The following is a 14,145-nucleotide window of genomic DNA, read 5'->3' as shown; positions in this document are numbered from 1 at the left end:
GTTGGGCGCCGCGGCCCTAGCTCGAGTTAGCAGGTGGCCTTTCTGTTTCGCTGGGCGCCGTGGCCCTTGTGTGGGGCGCCGCGGCGCTTGCCTCTGGAAATTCTGGGGGCCGCGGCACAAGGTGCTAAGGCCGCAGCCCTTGCCCTGTTTTCACCCCGTTTGCTCGTTTTGACCCCGGGAACTTAGCTATGGGCCTCGGGAGTGTCCCTACTACTTGGATTAGTTTGGATTGATCTCTTGGAGGCTAGATATTGGTTTGAAAACCTTTGGTTATCATGTTATTGATGGTGTTCCATATATGGTTATGATTAGGTGACCGCTAAGGGCTTAAAGGTTGATCGTTCTCAAGGGTCGTTCTTATATTGGTTCTAGCTCGGATTTGAGGTAAGAAAACTGCACCCTGTGTATATGAGACATGCATGGCTATTATGATGCATGTTGGTTGATTATTGAGTGTGACGTGCGTGGTTATTCTTGATGCATGTCGGTTGATTATTATGTATGACATGCATGGCTATTCTTGATGCATGTTGGTTGACTGTTAAATGTGACATGCATGGCTGTTATTGGTGCATGTTGGATTGTTGAATATATTGCATATGATGCATAAGAAACATGTGATTAGGACATGCTTTGTATACCGGGTATGATATTGTTCAGAGCTTGAGCCTCTGTGGTTGTGCATGGTCCTAACTGTACTGGTATCTGTTAGTAAGCATGCTAAATACCTTGTTTGTGGACATTGGACATGTGATATATGTTTGGTGGCATGGCTTACCTGTGTATGGCGCTGACTTATTAGTCAGAATCGACAATGGTGTCAGATCCGTTTGTGAAGCTGTGACTTATTAGTTGAGTTCACCACGGGCTGAGCACTGGTCGTGTTTTACCGACCCAAGGGTCAGAAGTGGCAGTGCGTTGTAAACGCCGGGCTGATTAAAGATTAGATCTAATCGAGGTCGGCATTGAATGACTCATATGGGGTATTAGTGCTGGACCGACCGGAAGGTCAATGAGAACTATAAGCGCTTGCCTGGTCTATGACCAGATGACTATAGCCAAGGTATATGACCCCGGTGACTGTTTGTCACAAGGATAAGGGATGTTGTCCATAGTTTTGACTCTAGAGTCGTGAGGAAGGTTATGTTGGTGACAAATCACCTTGCACCTGTCCTAACCAAGCTTATGAAAGAACCACTTACCAGTTGAGCCCTGGTGACCCTATCGTCACATGGCTAGAGGGAGCGATGTTCATTACTGTGACTTTTGGCTATTGTCACCTATCTGTATGGACCGTTGGTTCCGAATGGTTACTATGGTTGTTGTTGATATCATATCATGTTATATGGTGTTTTCTTGCTGGGCTTTGGCTCACGGGTGCTTCGTGGTGTAGGTAAAGGCAAGAGGAAGCTGGACCATCCTTGAGTTGGAGAGCTTAGGTGATGACGTGTACATATGCAGCTGCTCGTCCGCCACGGCCGAGGTTTAAAGTGGAACTAGGGTTGAACCCTCTTTTGCCGCTTAGAACGGCCTGTTGTAAATATTTTCTGTAATAAACTCTGAAACTTTATTTTCGGGATCCCAATGTATATATTAAACGTTCTAGTGAAACGTTACATCTTAACCAAAATGTTTAGACCCTAAACCGCTAATCATACTTAGTTACACGTTTTGGCCAAATGACTCGATTAGCGAGTTTAGCACTGTTTACAAGGCACACCGTAACGGTCCCTGGGGTTTGGGGCGTTACATCTTAGTTTCTGGTTTGTACAGTTGTTATAATTACACTTTTTTTTTGTCATATGTTATTGTTTAAATATTGACCTGTCACCACTGAAAAAAAAAAAGCATTTTCGTGTCACTATATTTGGAGAATAAGAAGAAAATTCTAACATATATCTTGATTTTACCATTATCAATATGAGTTTGTGATGAGTTTGGTAAGAAACATTTAGCATATTTTGTAGTAGAGTATTATCCAAGAGTGCATGCATGGAGCTAATTCTATAATTCTATAACCGCGAGAAAACAAGTTTATTCACGTATAATAATCATTAAGGTAAGTAGCATAGATTCCATCACAAACTCCATATGATATTTTAGTCACACTCACGCATACATCTTATTCAAGATCCTTCCTAATCTTTTATTTTCTAAACCTTTAGCTTCCGAGAAATAGAGCTTGGTTGACCAACATTTGGGTTTGTATTATTCAAAGTTCCTACTTTATCTTGTGGCAAAGAAGCCATGGGATTCTTGTCTCTAAATGTATAGGTTCTGAAAGTGAAACTTCCATGGGAACTGGAATCATTTTCATCTTCATCATCTTAAAATGTCCCTCTCTGCTAGAAGGCCTTGCTTCCACTACTCTCAAAGAATCCATAGAATCATTGTCCACATTTACAGAGGAGAAAGGAGGCTCTGGCTCTGAGTCTGAGGTTTGGAACTTAGAAGTTTTTGGTGTTAACATGGCTCCTACAGATTCTGATGAAACACCTTCTTTGGGCACTTGTAAAGCTTGGGCAGCTGAACAAAGAGAAAATAAATGAGCAGAGAAGAAAATGAGAGAAATACAAGGCAAAATGGAATGCCTATAGTCGTAGCAGTACGTGCTGATGTTGTTGTTGAATGTGTTGTAGTAGTTGTTGCTGCTGTTGCTGTCGTTGTTGAATGTGGAGTAGTTGTTGTTGCTATAGATTTTGGGTTGTGCAACATGTGTTTGCTCTACGGCGGCCCTTTTAACCTCCACACGCTTGTTCTTGAGGTTATGAAATGTGGTTTTTAATACATTTTCCACTGCTTTTTCCTCATGAAAGGTAATAAATCTAAAACCCCTGCCTCATCCGCTTGATACATCACGCATAATTTTGGTGTGCATCACTTCACCCTATGTGCTAAAATATGACTTTAGTTTTATTTCCTCAATTTGGTGGGGAAGACCTCCAACAAAGATCTTATTCCTGTGGAAAATAACATTATTGTTGATATTGGTTTCTCTTCCGCATTCTATATAGAATAAAAAGCAATAAACAATGGGAAATTTGATAAATCATGCTTACATTAGCTTAATAATTAAAATTTGAACCAAAGTTAACCACCATATGATACAAATGCTCATCTTTCATTTAATACCAAAAATACCCCTCTCATAACAAAATCCCATACATTTCTCTCTAAAATCTTGCAAGAAAGATACACATGGGTAAGTGATTTTCTTTGATTCTTGTTGTTGTTGGTTGTTTTTATGATTTAGAATGCTGTTTAGATGTTGGATCTGTAGTTTGTTGGTATTTTTTGCTGTTTTTTGGGTGAAAATCGTGGTCTGTGAAAATCTGCGTTTTTTTGGGTTCCTTGAGTTTTTTTTCTAAATGCCCGATAGTGTCCGATAGAGGCCCGATGCAGGAACGATATTTGTTGAGTTTCAAGGTTAGGGGTGAGGTCCGATGGCCACCCGATGCTTGCCCGATATGTATGGTTACACGATGGTAATTAAGGTTCGATGGCTACCCGATGGTTGCCCGATTATTATTTTCTATCTACGAACCCTTTTTAAGTACGATAATGGATCGATAGTAGTCCGATGCATGCCCGATAGTTGTTATTAAGTTAATGCGGACCTATTAGTACGAGTGTACACGATGGTACCCGATTAAAACCCGATGCTTGCCCGATAGTACGATGGTGCACGATGGTGCACGATGGTACACGATAGTGATAAAAAAAAACTTAAATAAAAACCGTACCTTTCGGCTTTTCCCCTGCCCATTTCCTGTTCCCTCCCAAAACTCTTCACTCCCAGAAAACCATCGAGCAACATAACTACTCACACCCGACGCTTCTCTCTCCCTCACCCGACGGTCGGAAAAACCCCCACCGGAGACGAAGAAAAACCAAGCCCCAACCCCCATTGGAGACGAAGAAAAACCAAGCCCCAACCCCCACCGGAGACGAAGAAAAACCAAGCCTCACCGGAGAAGAAAAACCGACACCCCATTACTCAAAAATGTCTAGGGTATGTGTTTTTTTTAATTTCTTTTCCATTGGAAAATGTTATAGTATGTATTTTTGAATTTGACTGTGTGAAATCTGATAAACCGTAAAATTTTGAAAAAAAATTCTGGGTTTTTTAGAGGTACGATAGGGTACGATAGTGGGTCGATAGGGGTACGATAGTATTTGTGTTTCTCATAACTTCAGGTTGAAGATGAGTGTACGATAGGGGTACGATAGCGGTTCGACGGTGGTACGATAGATTTGTGTTTTCTGATAACTTGAGGTTGAATATGGAGGTACGATAGGGTACGATGTTGGGTACGATGTGTGCCCGATAGTGGGAACAAATGGTTGTGTTGTTATATTCCGATGGTATACGATATGAGGTATGATTGTGCACGATAATGTTATAGTTCCAGTTTTTCATTGGTGTCCGATATGGTGCGATAGTGTCCGATAGTTGCTCGATAGTATATTGCAGAATATAAAATTTGATGTTTTTTTTTGTTATTCTATTTAATTGGGTATTTATTTGTTTTATGCAGAACTTAAGACCTCCACAACTGATAGTTCCAGTAGAGGAACATTTTACGGGACGTATCACTTGGCGCGGCAGTTGGTACTTTCCAAAGATTAAAGCAAAATTTATACAGTGTGGTTTATTGGATAGGGTGAAGGAATCCCCTTTCAAACAGTTCTTCATGGCGGAACCATTAAATTTTTCTGGTGCCTTAGTCCATCAGCTGTTGTTGCACAAATTCAGAGGGGAGAAGACCGACGAAGTCCAGTTTTATATTGGGAAAAAAAGATGTAGATATAGCCAATTGGAGTTCGCTTTAGTTACTGGTTTAAATTTTGAGGCCGGACAGTCTGAAGCTGAGATTAAAGCGAAGACCACTTCGGATCGGTTGATTCTTGAGTACTTCAATGGTCATTCCCCAGTGAGCATAGGGCAATTGCGCAGAACTTTTGAGAGTTGTCAAATAGTTGATGATGTGTACAAGATGGGTTTGTGCTTATTAGTTGAGGGTGTTTTGAAAGGTCGTGAGGAGAAGTTGATGGTTTGGGCTGACATGCTGAAGATGGTAGACGACGTTGACTTCTTTTTCCAGTACCCGTGGGGGAAGATATCATACCAGAAGTTGTTACAAACTTGTCAAAAAGACTTTGTTGAAATGAAGAAGCATTTACAGAAGAAGATTGAGAAAGGAAAGACTCAGAAGGAGGCCAAGTACTCGATTTATGGGTATGCTGCAGCATTGCAGTATTGGGCTTTTGAGTCCATCATTGAGTTGGGTCAGGATTATGCTGTGAGATTGGGCCAAGGCATTCCAAGAATGATCAACTGGCAGAGCAAGGAGAAAGTAGAGATACACAAAGAGCAACTTATTAAGTTGTTTGCCAAAAAGGTGAGCTTTTACTTTACTTTTGAATGTTCTATATTTTTTTCTAGATATGCAATTTTATGGGTACTGCACGATAGGAATACGATAGGGTACGATTTGAGTACGATTATGGGGTTATTTTGTGGTTTTTTGTCAACTGTTTGAAAACTGGCTAAGGGGTACGATTTGGTACGATGATGGTCCGATGGGGGTACGATATGCATTCTTTGTTAATGTAGTTGTAGAGGTACGATATTGGTACGATGTTGTACGATGATGGTACGATAGTTAGCAAGTAATTCTCACTTACGGGTACGATATTGTTATGTTATGGGTACGATATGGGTATGATAATTGCATGATAAGGGTACGATATGGTACGATTGGGGTACGATGGGGGGTACGATAGTGTACCATTTTTCACCGATGACAATTACTTATTTTTTATATTGTTTTACTTTCCAATCTAAATATGCATTGTTTTTTGTGGCAGTTGACAGTATACCCCTACCTGTGTGCCCGACCTGCTGAAGAACAGTATGTGAGGACCCTTACAGACAATGAAGCCCCATTGTATGTGGACATGGGGTTAGAGGAACTAGAGGTGGGTCCCGATGGACAGCCTACACAGGAAGCCTTACAGAGCCAGGCTGAAAAGCTTGCTGAAAAGTTAGCTGAGCAAGCAGAAGCAGCAAATATTTTTAAGGAGGTTCCACCAGCTCAACCTGAGGCACTTGAGGTTCCCCCATCAACACCTCATGCCAGCACCTCCTCCCAAGCTGAGCAACCAGGCTACTCTATGATTTTGGCCAGGTTGGAAAAGGTTGAAGGGCAACAAAGTGCCCTTATTAAAGGTCAGTCCGAGATCTTGGGTCAATTGCAGAAGCTGATGACAATGATGGAAGATCTTAGTAGGCCAGTTCCAGATCCACACCCTCAGTCCACTGAAGAAGGCCCTCAGTCTCCTGTAGATGAAGACATTCTCCCTAACGATTACAGACCTGATGATGTAGATGATCACATTTTTCGCACACCAGAGGATATGCAAATTACTGTAATCGGAGATACTGAAGATTCTGAAGTACAATTCTTAAACATAGCTCCACCAGCACCGGAGAAGAGGAGAGAAAGAAAGAGGCCTAGGTGGTTCGATGAGTACACTGCAATGAGGAAAAGGAATAAGAAATCGAAGACAGCAGTGAATGTGGATCCATTGAGGGTTGTTGATGGTAAATTACTTATGACCTTTCACAAGTGGTTGCTTGGCACCATTGGGAATAAATATCCGAGGGAATGCTTCTCAGGGACACACGATGCTGCTTGGTTCCTGAAACTGCATACTCCGAGGACATGGCTTTCTGACTCTGTAAGTTTTCTATAACTTCATAATTAAATAATGTTGAAAATTTATTTAAATGTTTCTATATGTAGTGGTACGATATAGGTACGATTTCTGTACGATGGTAGTACGATAATTATAAGTGTCAAATTATAAACTGTGTATATGTCAATGGTACGATGGTGGTACGACATTAGCACGATAGTGGTACGATATAATTTGTTAAGTAGTTACTATTACCATCGTAATTTTAGAATTTGTAGTGGGACGATATAGGTACGATGGTAGTACGATAATGTACGACGATGGTACGATTCAGGGACGCTAGTGGGTACGATGGTGTATAATACTAGTTTTTGCCATAAAGGTACGATGATGGTACGACATTAGCACGATATGGGTACGATAGAAGGTTTTATTGTTACTATATTCATGTACGATTGGGGTACGATAATGGTACGATTGGGGTACGATAGTTACTATATTCATGTCTGATAGTTTTTTGTTTATTTATTTTGGTACGATAATGTGGTTACTGACTTAATTTTCCTTTAATGTAGCATTTAGATGCAGCATTCCATCTCATGAGGAGGCGTCTAGAATTTTATCCTAACGTGTACCCTCAGAAATGTGTTGTTATGCCTACAATTTTTCCCGAATCATTGAAGGGTCGGTGGGACGCTTTTCCAGGTTCTGACTACTCTAGATTTAGTTGGGATGACAGTATATTGGACCTGGTTAGGGTGATGCAGTCCAGTTCTTACCGAGTTGGCAGAATAAGGAGTTCATTTATTTTGCCCTCTTCTTGAAAGACCAAATGCATTGGGTAGCTGTAGAGGCAGACCTGAATGGGTGGATGCTCAACATCTTTGACTCCAGTATTGGATCAATTTCCGAAAACGATTTGATCAGCTTGATGGTTGACTGGTGTACCATTTTCCCGTCGGTCTTGCGACAGTCCGGTTTATTTGAGAACCATGACGTTATACTCGCGCCTCAGTTGACAGCATCAGAGAGTCAGGTCAGACCCTTCGATTGGAAACTCATTCCACGTGAATTCGTACCGCAAACAAAATCCAGGTGAACTTTATTAAATATCACATATTAATTATTATTTCTTAATTACAAAACTTTATTAAATTATTGTTTATTTTCTAATGCAGTGGCGATTGCGGATGTTACGTAATTGAGCATATTGAACATAAGCTTCTACAACTACCATTTTGATAATGTAACTGACAATAATATGAAACTTTTTAGGCAAATGTGGTGTGTAGACTTATTCTACCAAAACTTATGTTGAACGGTCTTAATTTTTTTGAATTGTATAATTTTTTTGATTGCTCTTTTTGTAATTACTACATTTTAATGTGCTTAATCTTTGCATCGTACTATCGTCGATCACTATCGTACTCTATCGTACCCTCACATGCCTCACAAATTTCACGAACTGTACTGAAACCATACCATCGTACCATTATCGGACCAATATCGTACATTATCGTACCCTAATGTCGTACATTAACTATCGTACTACATCGAGCAACGTCGTACCATATTGTAAGATACATTTAAATAATCATACAACAAACAATATCGTGCATTGTCGTACCGGCATCGTGCACTATCGAACCAACACTGGATTATTACATATTTAAGAGTTTCATAATGGAGAAAAAAACAGAAAAAAACTTGCAAAATCCAGCACATAACAAATATTACTAGTTCAAGCAGAAATAAAACATAATAGGTCAACTAGAATACAAACAAAACAAGTTAACCTCGGTACTTGCAAGACGCTTTGTTGTGCCCTTTACCACCACACTTGCTACAACATCGTTGTATCACAACCTTGTCTCCATTAGAAGGATATCGATTTTTCCTAATTCGTCCGACCTTTTGCTTCTTCGGTCGGCCTACAGGTTTCTTCTCAATCGGTACTCCAACTTGGATGTTCTTAATGTCTTCAGGCAATTCCCAATCATCCTCATCACCAACTGGCATAATTGTCCCCTCATATGTGCTCTTCCAACTCTCTCTTGTGTAATATTGAGAGCACAATGCGTACATGCTAATATTTCGTTCTTGAGCAGCAGCACATGCATGTGGACAAGGAATCTTCATGATTTGGAATAGGCCGCAACTGCATTGTCGTGCCTCCAAATCAACTATACCACCGCTCTGAACTGTTCCTCCGGGGTGGACATTAAATGTATAAGGTCCAGCTCTGTCGACGCTTAAGAACCGAGATTTCTCAAATTGACATGACAAGTCCCCCTCCATAACTGGTGATAGAGTCGTGCTACACTTTTCAGCGTTTTCCTTTCGAGTAGCAAACCATGTTTGAATAGTAAACCTGATGAATTCAACAAAAGCAGTGATCGGGAAGGCTCTTGCGTCCTTAGTTTTGCTGTTGAAACTTTCAACCCAATTACTTGTCATTACATTGTAACGGTCCCCTGGAAAGTACGCACGAACCCATCTTTCAAATCCAATGCCCTCAAGATATAGTGCAACTCGAACATCCATTACTTTTATCTTCTCAAATTCTCTTTCAAAATCTGTCTTCTTATACGAGTATGCACAACTGTAAATATGATCCGTGAAGCAATCAGTCTTGAACTTGCTAGCCACGTTCATAATAATGTGGTGGTAGCATGCGCCATGGGGTGCATCAGGGAAGACAAGTTCCAAAGCACGAACAATGCTTTGATGCCTATCCGATACGAATGCTAAGTTCTCAACATCACCAATCGCTTGTTTCAACTTCCTCATGAAATAGGTCCAAGAGTCGTGGTTCTCACTGTCAACTATTGCGAAAGCAATCGGAAATATGTGGCTGTCTGAATCCAATGCCACGGCACACAACATTTGGCCACCATACCTAGTTTTCAAGAAGGACCCATCAATACATATAACAGGTCGACAAAACTTGAATCCCCACCTACAAGCACCCAGAGAAAAAAAGCAATACTTGAAGCGACCCTCGTCTACCTTGAAATCAGTAATGGAATCGGGATTGTTCAACTGCAGCATGTGCAAGTACCCAGGTAACTTCGAATATGAAGCTTCAGGCGTACCCCTAACTATGTGGAGTGCTTTCTCTCTGCATCTCCAAGCCTTCTCATAACTCATTTCGATCCCGAAAGAATTCTTCATATCTTCTCTTATTTTGGAGGCTAAATAATCTGAACCGTTAACTGAGAATTTATCCTTGATCAGTTCGGCAACTACCAAAGGTGATGCTTGACGGTTATCTTTTTTTCGAACATCGAGGGAACATGTGTGTACATTTTCAAATGCTGTCACCTCGAACATGTTAGAAAGTTGCTTTTTCTTCCCTCTTAACCTCCACCCACAATCAGGATCCTTGCATGTAATATACCAAACATCATTACCAGACTTCTTAACTATAAAGTCGAATCCCTTCTTCATTGCAAACAAGCCAGCAACCTTCTTTAAATGTTCCTTGTCTCTGAAAAACTTTCCTAAATGAATCTCCCCGCCCGATGTGCCACCCATAGATATATAGTGACTATTATCCTCAATGTCTTCTCTTGTAAACATCTGAGCTTTGAATTTACTATAATATGTCGAAGAAGAGAGTGGATCACTAAATTCTCTAGCATCATTTGTTCCGTCTGGACGACTACTACTAGTACCAGGTGTTTGGCGATCTTCTCTACGGGGTCTACTTCTACATGTTGTTTGCCTCGGTATTTGGTACGACAGTGGACTCAGGCTCAAAGCTTGAGAACGGACCTCTGTTTCTTGGTCGTCATTGCCCTCAAAATCATTTTCAGGGTCAGGACAATCAGGAAAATCATCATGAAATGGCATCTATGCTACATGGTCAACTGTTGGTATGAAAGGGTTTGATTCAGGTATAGCAGTGGCTACCAGCACCTCCGGATTTGTTTCTGGAACATAAGTCCCAACCTCACTACGAGTATCCTTAACAGTACTTGGTGGAGGATTACGATCAGCAATGATATTCTTCTCCACCAAAGTCACAAAAAGGGGAACAAATTCATCTGGCTTCTTCAAAAGCATTGACAAATATAAGCTTACACCCTTGTCATTCCTTATAAGTTCAGGCCGATACATTAACCCTTTCATGTACTTATAATTCACTTCTAATTTCAGGTCATACTGCACTTTGTCAACCTCCAGCTCTGAGTACAGAAGTTCAACAAGTTGTGAGTAAGTTATGTCCTTCTCAAACTCGAACGTTAAATTTTCGGCTCCATTAAAAACCCAATCTCTACCTTCACGCTCCCAAACACCATTATACATTAAGTACGCAAACAAAGTTGACCCTATCATGTACAAAGAAAAAAAATCAGTAAATGGCAACAAAATGTCGAAATTTAGTTCAAATGTTTTGGCATCGTACCAGTATCGGGCCATATCGGGCGGTATCGGGCAAAGTTTTATTTATGTTTTTGATCACTTAAAACACTAATATCGGGCAAGTATCGGGTAACATCGAGTACCATCGTACTATTAGGTCCGCAGTAACTTAATAATAACAATCGGGAATATATCGGACTACTATCGATCCATTATCGTACTTAAAAGGGTGTATAGATTTAAAATAATAATCGGGGCAACCATCGGGTAGCCATCGTACCTTTATAACCATCGGGTAACCAAACTATCGGGCAACCATTGGGTTGCCATCGGACCTTCATCCCTAACCTTGCAACTCAACAACTATCGTGCCTGTATCGGGTCTCTATCGGACACTATCGGGCATTTAGAAAAAAACTCAGGGAACCCAAGAAAACGCAGATTTTCACATAACACGATTTTCACCCAAAAAAACAGCAAAAAATACCAACAAACTACAGATCCAACATCTAAACAGCATTATGAATCATAAAAGCAACCAACAACAACAAGAATCAAAGAAAATCACTTACCCATTTAATCTCTTCACTATGAGCAAAAATAACACAAAGCTTGGTGTTTCTCCTCAAACAATCCACAATGTCCGAATGTGTATCTTTCTTTCAAGATTTTAGTATAAAAATCTTGTGTGTAAAACGTATGGTGAAGAGAGAGTGAGAGAGAATGTATGGTGAAGAGAGGTAGAGAGGAAGAGGGAGAATAGAGAGGAAAGGTGTTATGAGAGGGGTATTTTTGGTATTAAATGAAAGATGAGCATTGATATCATATGGTGGTTAACTTTGGTTCAAATTTTAATTATTAAGCTAATGTAAGCATGATTAATCAAATTTCCCTAAACAATTAACACAAATAAAAAAAAATTAATAATAATAATAATAATAACAGTGCTAATACTAATACCATAATTACTAACCTGTGGATTACCAGTGGAATTAACCTGTGGATCAGGGGGAGTAGTTTGTTGAGAATCAGTGGACTATGGAACACTATTGGAAACAGTAAAACTATTGGATGACATCTTTACTCTCTTCCAAATCAATTGAATTTCAACACTTGTGTAAAGAAGAAGAAGAAGAGTACGTAGTTTTGGAAACTTGTGAGATATGATGTCAACTTTTATATTTAGAGTTAACTTTCGGTACATAGAATCCAAATAGGAATAGGACTATGATCAAATATTTAAATTTAAAGTAAAAAATTTTGATTTTTTTTGTATTTGAGATTATGTGTATTTAGCTAAGAGATAATAATAATAATAATAATAATAATAATAATAAATCTCACTAAATTTTTAGAGTTTAAAATTTATTTTCACACCTTTTCAATTTGTATTTATTACAAATAAAGAAAATAAAAAATCACCGATATAATAGTAAGAAAGATAAAATTGTAAGATTAATTTTTACTTTATTATTTAAATTTTAAATTAGGTTATTAGAGTAGAGACTTTTATGGTCCTTAACCTATAAAACTAAATTATCATTTGTTTATCTTATGAACAATATGTTGCGTACGTTTATATTGGTAGAAGAGAAGAATGGAGGTGGGAAAGTGAAGAAAGTGTTGAAGAAATATATCAATATTGTCTGATATATTTTTTATGGCTACTATAAATTTTTATAGACATTTTTTTTTCGTAATAATAGGTAAAATGAAAACTAACTTTCCTTAAAAATATGAAAAGGAAAAGATATTTTATAATTATATTTGGTCAATTTAATTGATTTTATTATTATTAAATTAGCTAAATTGTTTCCATTTATTGTCCTTCAAAAAAAAAATGTTTGCATATTATTGACTCTATAAATATCTAAAAATATTATAATCTCATAACCTAATTTAAAAGAACTCTAATTAACATTTGTTTTCGAAAATCCACGTTCTCCCTCGGCGGCACCTTGCACAGGCCACAAGCCCAGAGTCCGGAGGCACGACACAAAAGCACGAATAGATGAGTCCAAATGCACGACATGGTAAAAAGCCCAAATACACGACATAGTAAAAAGACCAAATAAACTCATAAATAGAAAAGTTTTATTATAATTTAATATTTATATACTTTTGTTGAAATTTATATATTTAAAAAATATAAAACAATAATAATAAAACCCTAATAACCCTAATAACTCTCATTATTCTCCTCCATCTATATTGCTTTCTCGTCACTTCTCTTTCACCCTCTCCTCTCTAAAGCTCCACAACTACCCACGCAGGCTCTGTCATATATCCCTCTCATCCCTCTTTAGTGGTTTGTTCTCTTTTACTTTGTTAGTTGTTTGGATTGGGTTCTTCTTCGCACTTTGATTTTGTGTTTCTGTAGAAATTTAAGATTTCAAGGCTTTCATCCTAACATCTGGGTTATTTTGGGTCCTTTGTTCTTGGTTGGGTTGATATAGAGTTTCTTTATTTTTAATTTCAAGAGACCACATGTTTTTATTTTTGATTCATCATTATCTTTCTTATATATCAAACATTATTACATTCATTTAATTAATATGAACATTACATTTATATTTCCAATTGATTCCGCTAAGGTCTTCAATACCCCTATGTGATGATCAAGTGTACTTGTTTTTTTTAATTACCACTACAACCCAACAATTAATATATTCTCACCATATTACTTTGCATTAATTAATATTGTATTATGAAATATGTGATATTCTCTGTAATATAAAATATTATTACTGAATGGTTTGATTTTTACTATAAATTTTAGTATTTTATGTTCATGATTGAATTTGCTAAATGCCACATTTAGTTAAAACTTATATGAATATATATATATGGAAGACTTCTCAATGGTTAGTAGGTACAAACTATGTGGCAACATAGTGACTTGCTAGTAAATATTTTTTTCACATTAATTTCTTTTCATATATAATGCTTAAATAAGATTTTTTTTTAATTCTTTAATTTTATAAATATATGACCACCATGTAATCAGGTAGCTTTTTCAAAAAATAAAAAAAATCAAAATTTATTAATCTTAATCTAATGGTTAATATTAAAGTA

At 38.2% G+C, this 14,145-nt stretch overlaps 1 protein-coding gene across 1 annotated transcript; it reads left to right on the top strand.

The window, feature by feature from the left end:
* Nucleotides 1–6,980: 6,980 nt before the first annotated feature.
* Nucleotides 6,981–8,353, top strand: LOC133789395 (uncharacterized). The gene is made up of 2 exons (XM_062227239.1): nt 6,981–7,797; nt 7,881–8,353. Exons 1-2 carry the CDS (start codon nt 7,535–7,537, stop codon nt 7,942–7,944), a joined length of 327 nt encoding a protein of 108 aa, XP_062083223.1. The 5' UTR covers nt 6,981–7,534; the 3' UTR covers nt 7,945–8,353.
* The last annotated feature ends 5,792 nt before the right edge of the window (nt 8,354–14,145 follow it).

The sequence above is a fragment of the Humulus lupulus genome, chromosome 7, assembly GCF_963169125.1.
Source record: "Humulus lupulus chromosome 7, drHumLupu1.1, whole genome shotgun sequence".
Classification (NCBI taxonomy): domain Eukaryota; kingdom Viridiplantae; phylum Streptophyta; class Magnoliopsida; order Rosales; family Cannabaceae; genus Humulus; species Humulus lupulus.
The sequence above is the reverse complement of the archived record's forward strand: the minus strand, read 5'-3'. Positions and strand labels throughout refer to the sequence as shown.

Coding starts and splice junctions, on each gene's coding strand:
- LOC133789395 (XM_062227239.1), top strand. CDS start 7,535: ATGCATTGGGTAGCTGTAGAGGCAGACCTGAATGGGTGGATGCTCAAC. Junction 7,798..7,880: donor GTACCGCAAACAAAATCCAG/GTGAACTTTATT, acceptor TTTCTAATGCAG/TGGCGATTGCGGATGTTACG.